At 40.6% G+C, this 10,973-nt stretch overlaps 1 protein-coding gene across 1 annotated transcript in view; it reads left to right on the top strand.

The window, feature by feature from the left end:
• The window catches only part of POLR1B (RNA polymerase I subunit B), a 27,094-nt gene that overhangs the window by 6,482 nt on the left and 9,639 nt on the right, over nucleotides 1-10,973 (top strand). Inside the window, exons 6-10 of the mRNA XM_012811061.2 lie at nucleotides 723-946; nucleotides 1,985-2,156; nucleotides 6,442-6,613; nucleotides 7,240-7,521; nucleotides 10,117-10,250. Coding sequence (XP_012666515.1) covers nucleotides 723-946; nucleotides 1,985-2,156; nucleotides 6,442-6,613; nucleotides 7,240-7,521; nucleotides 10,117-10,250 — 984 coding nt within the window. The remainder of the gene's footprint in view (nucleotides 1-722; nucleotides 947-1,984; nucleotides 2,157-6,441; nucleotides 6,614-7,239; nucleotides 7,522-10,116; nucleotides 10,251-10,973) is intronic.

Here is a 10,973-nt window from a genome sequence, read left to right as displayed (position 1 = left end):
AAAAAAAAAAAGTACATGCTTTGCTATTTATCTACTATCTTCTAACAAATTACCTCAAGATTTGGTAGCTGAAAACATAAATAAACATTTGTCTCGTAGTTACTGTGAGTCAGAAATTTGGGAGTGGTTTGGCTGAGTAGTTGTGGCCTGGGGTCTCAGGAGGGTACAAGGAGGTATCAGGCAGGGCTGCAGTCATTTTGAAGACTTGACCAGGCCCAGGAGATCCACTTGCAACGCTCACTCACAGGGCTGGAGAGTCTGTACTAGCTGTCAGTAGGTGTCTTCATGGAGTCCCTGTCCACTTGGGCCTCTTCCAGGCTGCTTGAAGTCTCGCATGTCACCCTGGGTAGAGTACTGTGGTGTCACAGCTCACAGCAACCTCTAACTCTTGGGTTTAAGTGATTCTCTTGCTTCAGCCTCCCAACTAGCTGGGACTACAGGCGCCCTCCACAGTGCCCCACTATTTTTTTTGTTGTTGTTGTAGTTGTCATTGTTGTTTAGCTGGCCCGGACTAGGTTCAAACCTGCCAGCCTTGATGCATGTGGCTGACACTGTAAGCACTGTGCTACAGGTGCCGAGCCAGCATTCTTTATTTTGATTCAGCAGTAGTGGGTGCTAATTTTTTTAGGTATTAAATTAAAGAAGAGAATTGTGACTAAATGAATAAAATATTTTGTTATTTGTGAGTGATTAAAAAGAAAATTTATTATTTTCTATTCTAGGCACTTGTCAGCTTTTCAGATTATCAGATTTTTCAGGAGCTCATCAAAGGAAAAGAGGATGACTCTTTCTTTAGGAACTCTGTTTCTCAGATGTTAAGGATTGTAACAGAAGAGGGTTGTTCCACACAAAAACAGGTCCTTAACTATCTAGGTGAATGCTTCAGAGTAAAACTCAATCTTCCTGACTGGTACCCAAATGAACAAGCTGCAGAGTTCCTGGTTAAGTACGTGTGCTTTGCCTACACTGTTTGTGGAGGGGTGGTGGGCTGACAGACAGTAGTGCTTTGAATTGATTGCAGTTTGGGCTGGTGAGCCATCTGCAACTCTGAATGAACGTGGGTCCAATTCTGATTCTTTCCAGTGCAGACTGCCTTTGTTTCTATGGATGTCCTCAACTTTCTTTTTATAGTTGTTTTTTTTTTTTATTGTACTTTTTAACTTTATTTTAAAATAACTTTGAACGTCTAGAATAATGTTCAACTAGTACATTGAACACATATATACTAGCTAGTAATATTTTACATTTACTTTATTACTCTCTCTGCACCCAGGTATGGATTTTTCTTTCTGTAGCTTTTGAAGGTTGCGGTTGTAGGCATCATGTCTCTTTAGTTCCCTGAGACAAGGACATTGTCTTAGATAGCCTCTGTATAATTATTAAAGGAACCAGCTCTAGACCAGTAGTGTCCAATACATAGACAAAAGGCGCATGCTGGGCACTTCAGATGTTGCCAGTATGGCTAAGAAGCTGGCTTCACAATTGTATTTAATTCTAATTAAAGTTGCGTGTGGAGCGGCGCCTGTGGCTCAGTGGGTAGGGCGCTGGCTTCATATACTGAGGGTGGCGTGTTGGAACCCGGCCCTGGCAGAACTACATCCAAAAAACAGTCGGGCATTGTGGTAGGTGCCTATGGTCCCAGCTACTTGGGAGGCTGAAGCTAGAGAATTGCCTGAGCCCAGGAGTTGGAGGTTGCTGTGAGCTGTGACGGCATGGCACTCTACCAAGGGGATAAAGTGAGATTCTGTCTCTAAAAAAAAATAATAATAATAAAGTTGCATGTGGCTGCTTGCTACCATGTTGGCCAGCACAGCTCTGGACCTTGTAATTATGTTCTATTCTTTTGCTAATGTTGCTGGTAAAGGGGAAAAGCAGTTGTTCCAAGTTAAGGATTTTGTTCTAAGTCAGCATGAATTGGGGAACTTGGTTAGTAGGAGATTAAATGATATTGGCATTTAAAGCTTTTTTCTTTCTGTTTTGACAGCCAGTGCATCTGTATCCACTTGAAATCCAATACTGAAAAGTTTTATATGCTTTGTCTGATGACCCGGAAGCTCTTTGCATTAGCCAAAGGAGAGTGCATGGAGGACAATCCTGACAGCTTAGTGAATCAAGAAGTCCTCACACCTGGTCAGCTCTTCCTTATGTTTCTGAAGGTAAATCCATGCAGCCTCCCCTCCGTCAGTGGTACCACTCACTGGAGTGGTGTGACTTTATTAAGTAGTGTTGTTTTCAGCCTGTTTTGATTTCTAGTTTTGGCACTTTGCATAGTCTCTTTTTGTTTGTTCATTTAGCAATCAGGGAACCACAAATTTTAGCTTATGCCGGGTTCAGAAATTTGTTTACTATTATATAGTCAAGAGACCACATCAAATCTTATTCATAACTCTAGTAAGAAATAAATGGCCTACACACAGTTGATCCTAATTATTCACAGATTCCATATTTGTGAATTCACTCACTGCCTAAATTCCATTTGTAACCCCAATATATACTCAGCACTTTTGTGATTATTCAAAGACATGAGAACCACAGTGAAAAGTCTGAGGCCTGATGCATGTTACCAGTGAGGTCCAGCAAGGAAGGGCTCTGTCTCCTTGGATTAGGCCTCATGCTGCAAACAAGGGTTGTTTTTGAGGTCTATTTAATGCCATATTTTTTACTTGTATGCTTTTTATTGATGACTTTGTCTGTTTCCAGTAGCCTCAAGCATAGTGCTGAGTGCTGTCTAGTGTTTCTAAACATAAGAAGACTGTGCTCTACCTGAGAGTTCAATGTTACTGAATTAGAAATATATATTAAATAAGGTGTCTTTCACCAGAAACATACATAAATCAAGGTAATGTATTGATCAGTTGACAAAAATGTTAGGATCAGAGGCTTGCAGGAACCCAGGCCTGTGTCTCCTCTAGGAGAGATGGTTTAGTGTTCAGTACTTCAGTAGAACATGACTACTGTGAATAGTGACAATTGATTGTAAATATATATAGAGAGGGAGAGTTAGCATGGTATTTTTCTTGTGAAAAATGATTTCACAAGAGTGTTGATTTGGGTGGCACCCATAGCTCAATGGGTAGGGCACCGGCCACATAGATTGTGGCTGGTGGGTTTGAACCCAGTCCGGGCCTGCTAAACAACAATGACAGCTACAACCAAAAATTGCCAGGCTTTGTGGCGGGCACCTATAGTCCCAGCTACTTGGGAGGCTGAGGCAAGAGAATCACTTAAACCTAAGAGTTTAAGGTTGCTATGAGCTGAGATGCCCAAGGCACTCTACTGAGGGCAACATAGTGAGACTCTGTCTCAAAAAACAAAAACAAACAAAAAAGAATATTGATTTGGTGGCAATTTATATTTTGTATCTTATCTAAAAAATTTAATCTAAGAGGTGATGGAGAAGGCTAAAGTAAAAATCTCCTAATTCCTTATCTAATCAGCAATTCTTATGTAAATTCTTAGCGAAGACTAATAACTTTTGTTTCTATCTGCTCTATCCATAAAATTAGATTGAAAAATTTTAGCAGCCTGGGATTGCCCTGACGAAAAATGAAGTCAGACACCGGAAGTTTTCTATCATTGGTAGCCTGTCAAGTAATGGCTAATTCACATTTCCCATCTACTGAAACTGAAGCATGATGGGTCTTTGTATCCCGCGCTGTTCAGAATGGGTCTTCATTAGCAAGGCATTACTAAGATGACCTATTCCAGCAATAGGGGAAACAAGGGGAGAATTTGGGCATTTTTCAGAGAATTCATTGCTTAAGAGTGTCTCATTTTTTTTAACCAACTATGTTTAAGTTATAAACCTTTAAGTTGGGAACACACAGAACAGTCTTCAGAAAATATATAACCTTGACATAAGATAAATTGCAGATTTTTTTTTTTTTTTTTGAGACTCACTTTGTCACCCTTGGTAGAGTGCTAAGACGTCGCAGCTCACAGCAACCTCCAACTCTTGGGCTTAAGCGATTCTCTTGCCTCAGCCTCCTGAGTAGCTGGGACTATAGGCACCCGCCACAACACCTATGCTGTCTTTTGGGAAAATAGATAGGTAGGTCTTTAAAGTGTGAGTGTCCGAGCAGTGGTTATTTCATCAGGCGGCTTAGCAGTGGCTAATATATTCAGTGGCCTTTAGATAGAGACACTCAGTCATTAAGTGACCGATGTACACCTTCTAGCTTTTCCTCCAGACATCAGTTATAGGAGAAAACCTATTTAAAGCATTCCCCGAGGTATTTTTAGTGGTTTCTAAATCACCCATGTGAAGCTCTGACTTGTTGTATGGAGGTTTTATCCCCCTTTCCTTAGTTGAGGTGTAATAATTATATGTATTTATGGAATACAGAGTGGTATGTTGATTCATGTATACAATGTATAATGATCAATCAGTTCAGGGTAATTAGCATAGACATTACCTCATGTATCTTTTTTTATGTTGCAAATGTTGAGAATCCTGTCTTCTAGCTTTTTGAAAATAATACAGTGAATTACAGTGCACCATCTTCACCCCACAGTCCTGCAGAATACTGGAGCTCATTCCTCCCGTATCCCTGTAATTACATCTTTAGCCCCTTCACTGGCTTTTGGCAGCAGAAATGAGGGACCAATGAGCAGAATTGGTTCGGGGGGCTTCTTACCAAAGGAGAGGGAGTGGGCAATATAGAAGAGCCTCCCTTTCTGTACTTTTTGACAGATAAGGTAGCCACCACTCCTGATCTCTGCCATAGTATCAATTCATCTTTTTAGATAAGTGCAATTTTATATAGTTGGCCCTATGTCTCTACAGGTTCCATAGTCATGGATCCAACCAGCCTCAGACTGAAACTATTCAGAAATAAAATCACAATAAAAAAAGCAAATATAAAAGCAATGCAGTATAACAGCTATTCACATATCATTTACATTGTATGCGATAATAAGTTATCTAGAGTTGATTTAAAGTATACAGAGGATGTCTGTGGGTTATATGCAAACACTAAGCCATTTCATATAAGGGACTTGAGCATCTCTGGGTTTTGATATCCTGGGGATCCTGGAACCAGTCTCTCACAGGTACTGAGGGACATCTGTTCTCTTACAGCTGTTACCAGAAGGTGAACATCGTAGGAATGCTTCTTAGAGGTCTCTGGCTGGGTTCTGCTGCTGCTAGTACTATTGTGTCCAGTCTATACACATGAATCTCCATCATTTATCTGTAATTCCAGCTTCAAAAAGTGCTAGAACCAAAAAAGAACACACACAAAAAAAACATGAATTGGCAGCAAAACCTGACCTGAATTACCAGGAGGCTTTTCTTAACTTTCATCCTCCTTACGTTGTATATTTTACTTCAGAAGTGCATTTAATTACAAGTGCATACCTCAGTCTCCACCATGGGTATTAGGTAGTGTGCAGTTACACACCTGCTACCTTCTAAAGTCTGAAAAATTCTTAGTACCACTGTACATTTGGCTAAAGACTGTTTAATTGTCCTGTAATGTCCTCCTTCCTGAAGAAAAGTTTTTGTGAAGTTTGAATAAATAGGCAGAGTGTTAATTTATGGTATATGCTGGATATATGCTAGTTCCGTGCCTTTGTGAGACTTTAATAACTCAAAGAGACAATAGGCAGATGTCAACAAAGGAGACAGTTTAGCTCTTTATTCTCTCAGCTTCCTCCTGTCTCCATGCAGAGCTTTTGCCCATGTCTGTTTCCCATCTCTGTGGCTTTCTTTACGCTTTCTCTTTCTCTCCCTATTTTTTTTTTTTTTGGTTGTTGTCTTCTTTTCCATTATATTTCACATTTTATAGCAGAAGAAAGTGTCAGTCCTGCACATTAGTTCATCAGCTATCTTGGATGTTAGATCTAATTTAGGGACTTCAAGTTCTTGGTTTAGTTCTTGGGAACATGGAAACTACTGCGTTAGTCTCAAAACTTTGTTGCTTTTTTTGCGATTGAAGTTATTCCAACTGCTTGACAAGAGCATTTAAATTAAAAACTTCTAAGGTCAAGCAAATAAGTTTCATTCTTTCTTAATGTGGGTTATCTAAAGCTGTGGTTCCACCCCCACCCCACCCTCCAAGGGACATTTGGCAATGTCGGGAAACATTTTTGGCTGTTACAACTTGGGAGGGTGCTGCTGGCATCCTTTGGGTAAAGGTCAAATTCACATGCTGCTAAAACTCCGTAGTGCGTAGCACAGCCCCTCGCAGCACGGGCCTCTTCAGCCAAACATTAACAGTGCCATGGTTCAGAAACCCTGGCCTACTGGTTTGCCTATTCCGTCATAAGAAATGCCAGGCCTGTAGCACTCTACAGAAGCTGTCTTTCAGGTTTGTGGTTTAGATGTTTTCCGTGTCAGGTATATAAATTAGTGGACCTTTCAGGATTGTATAGGTTAAATATGAAATTTGTGATAATTAAAACACTTGGTCTTTTAAATTAAATTTTTTTTTATTTCAGGAAAAAATGGAAGCCTGGTTAGTGTCTATTAAAATTGCTTTTGATAAGAAGGCTCAGAAGACTAATGTGTCCATGAACACTGACAATTTGATGAAGATTTTTACTCTGGGATCTGATCTCACAAGACCATTTGAATATCTTTTTGCTACTGGGAATCTGCGTTCTAAAACAGGTGAAATTAAATAGATTAGCTTTACTTTAGTTATGTCTTTCAATTTATTTGCTTACTCCAGAGTTATATGTGCCCAAGAGAGTTTCTTTTTAAAAGTAAATTCCTCATTTTCATCAAAGACACCTAGGCTTTAGTGAGGGTGTAGTAAATTTTGATAACTGTATATCAATCTGAGGCTTATATAGCTTAAATCCAATTCTAATAACCAAATACATTTCCTGTGCCTCCTGGAAAATGCAGAACCACTTAGATCTCTGAGGAAGAATGACCTAATGGGAAGTCACTGTAGTGCCCACCCTACACCAGTTACCTCAGAATGATCTGGGACACTTAACACAAAAAGTGATAATTGGGGGCCCCGAAATCTTCATTTTTTAACAGATGTTACTGATGCGGATTCTTTCATTAGCATACTAACCCATGCTTGTGTATCATCCCGCCCTGCCAGAGAAATTTAATTACTTTCTATGTCATTGTTCCTTTAATGTTCTTTCTCAGGGTTAATGTGATTGGTGAAACATAAGGGTTTTTGTTTTCTTTTTTACTATTTTTTGTAAACTCCACTTATCAGAACTAGGAAAGTACTTAACTTTGACCTGTTTTTGAGTAACGTTTGTTTTATTAAGGTCTTGGCTTCCTGCAAGATTCTGGACTTTGTGTGGTGGCTGACAAGTTGAACTTCATACGTTATCTCTCCCATTTCCGCTGTGTGCACAGAGGGGCTGATTTTGCCAAGATGAGGACCACCACAGTACGCAGGCTGCTGCCAGAGTCCTGGGGGTTCCTTTGCCCGGTGCACACCCCAGATGGGGAGCCCTGTGGACTGATGAACCACTTAACTGCTGTGTGTGAGGTTGTCACGCAGTTTGTGTATACAACATCTATTCCAGTTTTGCTCTGCAGCTTGGGTATGTGCAGTGATCAGTTTTGTTTGGCTACATGGCTTTTAACAGTTGCAAACCGTAAGGCTTCCTTTGGGGATGCAGCAAATTCAGGATTTCTACAAGAAGTCTTTTTCATTCTTCTGTGAAGGAGTTAGGCTGCTTTCTTGCATTCTCTACAGAAGGTCAAATGTATTCTTTGAAAATGAAAAACAGGAGAAATTAAATGTTATAAGCGTTTTATTCTTCTCTCAAAAACAAAAAATGATGCCAAAGCATTTGCTGTAGACCAGCTGTTAATATTAGAAGCATAGATGCTATTCTGTAACTTTTGGGGTCACTCTTCTTGGATCTGTCTCCATGCAGAGCTTTTGCTCATGTATGTAGAAAACATTGCATGTTTATGGGGAAATAGTTCAAAAGGGGTTGTCCAGTCTACTTTGATGTTATCAGACACAGAACTTTGTTCCTGGTAACCTTGCATTTGGTGCTTCTGCTCTGGCTAGAAAGCTACTTCTCATTCTTCTGAGTTTTATATTTGGTTTGCACTTACCTTCATACTTCAAAATGTCAGTTTTTTCTTTGGGCATTCCATAGTCTTCTAGTCCTGGGGTTCTCCTATTGGGAATTGGAAACCAGAAGTGTTCTGTCCTTGAACTGCAGGCAAGATCTCCAGTGAGATTAATATTTATGTGATAAAATGTTCAGTTCATGCGGATCAGTTTGATAGGGACTCTCAAGCAACCAGAGGGCAGTGAGGGAAGAGTCATTTCTGCTTAAAAGTATTTTTTCCTGGTTCGGCGCTTATAGCTCAACCAGCTAGAGCTCCAGCCACATACACTGGAGCTGGCAGGTTTGAATCCAGCCTGGGCCCGCCAAACCACAATGACAACTACAACCAAAAAAATATCTAGGCGTTGTGGCAGGCGCCTGTAGTCCCAACTACTTGGGAGGCTGAGGCAGAGAATCGCTTGAGCCCGGGAGTTAGTTGGAGGTTGCTCTGAGTTGTGATGCCACAGCACTCTACCCAGGGTGACGGCTTGAGGCTCTGTCTCAAAAAAGAGAGAATGGCCCAAAGAAAGTAATCAGGAAATACTCAAGATTCAGAAGATGTAATCAGCCGGATGCAATGGCTCACGCCTATATTCCTTGCATTCTGGGAGGCCAAAGCGTGTAGATTGCTTGAACTTGTGAGTTTGAGATCACCCTGAACAAGACCAAGACCCATCTCTAAAAAATAGCTGGGCATTGTTGCAGGTACCTATAGTCACAGCTACTCAGGTGGCTGAAGCAAGAGAATTGCTTGAGCCCAGGAGTTTGAGGTTGCTGTGAGTTCATGATGCCACGGCACTCTATTCAGGGCAACAAAGTGAAACTCTGTCTTAAAAAAAGAAAAAAAAATTAGTGGTAATCAGTATAAAAAAGTAGAGAGGTGGAAAATAATATCCCACTGCAAAAGAGGATAGGAAGGGTTATTTGCTCTGGCACTGAGGAGAAGGACAGAATTGCCTAACTCAGCGGTTCTCAACCTGTGGGTCACCCCCCACGGGAACTGTACTAAAGGGCCATGGCATTAGGAAGATTGAGAACCACTACCCTAACTTTTGGTGGAGATAAGCATGTTAGGGTGATAGATGAAACACTGAATGGGTAACCTGTGACACTCATTACTTGCTGTCTTCAGAAGGTATTTACGGTTCATGGAAGAATTTGTTTTACTTAATTTCAGTTGATTCTCATTGCTTCTGGTACTTGTGTTCTATGCAGTCACCAGTGGATGTTGAACCATTTGTTCCTAGGGAAAGTACAGACGTAGGTTTGTGGAGGCCTCTGGTCAAATTTTCATCAGCTAATCAATATGTAGTCTTGTTATCCATAAGAAGCAACTCCTCGGGTGGCTCAATGGGTAAGGCACCGGCCCCATATACCAAGGGTGGCAGGTTTGAATTCGGCCCCAGCCAGCTAAAACAGCAATGAGAATTGGAACAAAAAATAGCCGGGCATTGTGGTGGTCACCTGTAGTCCCAGGTGCTCAGGAGGCTGAGGCAAGAGAATCAGTTAAGCCCAAGAGTTGGAGGTTGCTGTGAGCTGTGAAGCCACAGCACTCTACCAACAAAGTGAAACTCTATCTCAAAAAAAAAAGAAGCAACTCCTCATCCATTCAAGTTTGATCACGAGATTGCAGCAAGTTAGTCTGCAGGCTCTCCTTTTAATTCTAGTTCCCTTGTATTTTCTCCAGATCTGCAAGGTCAATAGTAACATTAATGATTACTAGTCATAGCTCAGCATAACAGATTTCATAGCAATGATAATGTTTGAAGTATTGCGAGAAAATCCTGGTGTAGAGACATGAAGTGAGCACCCGCTATTGGGAAAACAGTGGCAATAGACTTACTTGATGCAGGGTTGCCACAAGCCTTCAATTAGTATAAAAAAAGGAGAAAAACAAAAAAGCACAGTATCTGTGAAGCTCAAGGAAAAGAGATATGCCTGTACCAGTTTCAGAGACTAGGTTAATTAGATTATCTAACCTGGTGAAGCAGCTGCTGAACCCATCTGCAGGGACTTTGAAGCATTGTGTAGAGCTCTCTGATGTGTTGTTTCGGTCTGTTCCTTTTCCAGGGGTCACTCCTGTAGATGGAGCTCCTCACCGACCCTATAGTGAGTGCTACCCTGTCCTGCTGGATGGTGTCATGGTTGGCTGGGTAGATAAGGACCTGGCTCCTGGCATCGCACATTCTCTCCGTCATTTTAAGGTGATCATCTTTGACATACCCCGCAGCCTTAGGTTTTCAGTTCCTTATAATTGATGAGGTCAGCTCCAGGGCGTTTTAGAATTAGATGGTCAGGGGTAGAAGCTAATTCCAAAGTGTTCACACATTCCGTTTGGTGAGAGTTTTGCCTTGTACTGATCTTATTGCTGGGATCAGTAACAGAGTTTCACTGAAGCCCCAATCTGCTTATCTAATAACAACAAATGTTTTTAATGTTTTTCCTTTGTTAATATTAGTGCCATAAGGGATCTCAAAAAAAAAAAAAAAGTCAAGTAGAAGGATATTCCTTGAATAACTTAACTTACCCCTGGAATTTCCCCCTAACAGGAGTCTTTAATCCTAAAATATTTGTCCTTTTATGTCTCATATTTTACTTCAGATGACATTTTTGAGGTTCATCTGTGTTCCAGCATGTATAAAATTTCATTTCGTTTTAATACTGAATAATGTTTTCCTTGTATGTGTAAACCACATTTTGTTGATCCAGTGATCCATCAGTGGACACTTAGGTTGTTTCCACCATTTGGCCACAGTGGATAATGCTGCTCTGAACATGGGTGTACAAACATCTATTCAAGTTCCTGTTTCTAATTCTTTCTGGTATATACCTAGAAGTGGAATTGTTGGATCATATGGTAATTCTATGTTTAATTTTTTTACATCTTTGGTAGGAAATTGCAGTGTTTTTTTCTTTTTTTTTTTTTT

This window comes from Otolemur garnettii, unplaced genomic scaffold (assembly GCF_000181295.1).
Source record: "Otolemur garnettii isolate 467f Iridium unplaced genomic scaffold, OtoGar3 scaffold00148, whole genome shotgun sequence".
Lineage (NCBI taxonomy): Eukaryota > Metazoa > Chordata > Mammalia > Primates > Galagidae > Otolemur > Otolemur garnettii.
Note: the sequence above shows the minus strand (reverse complement) of the source record. Positions and strands in the feature narration are given on the sequence as shown.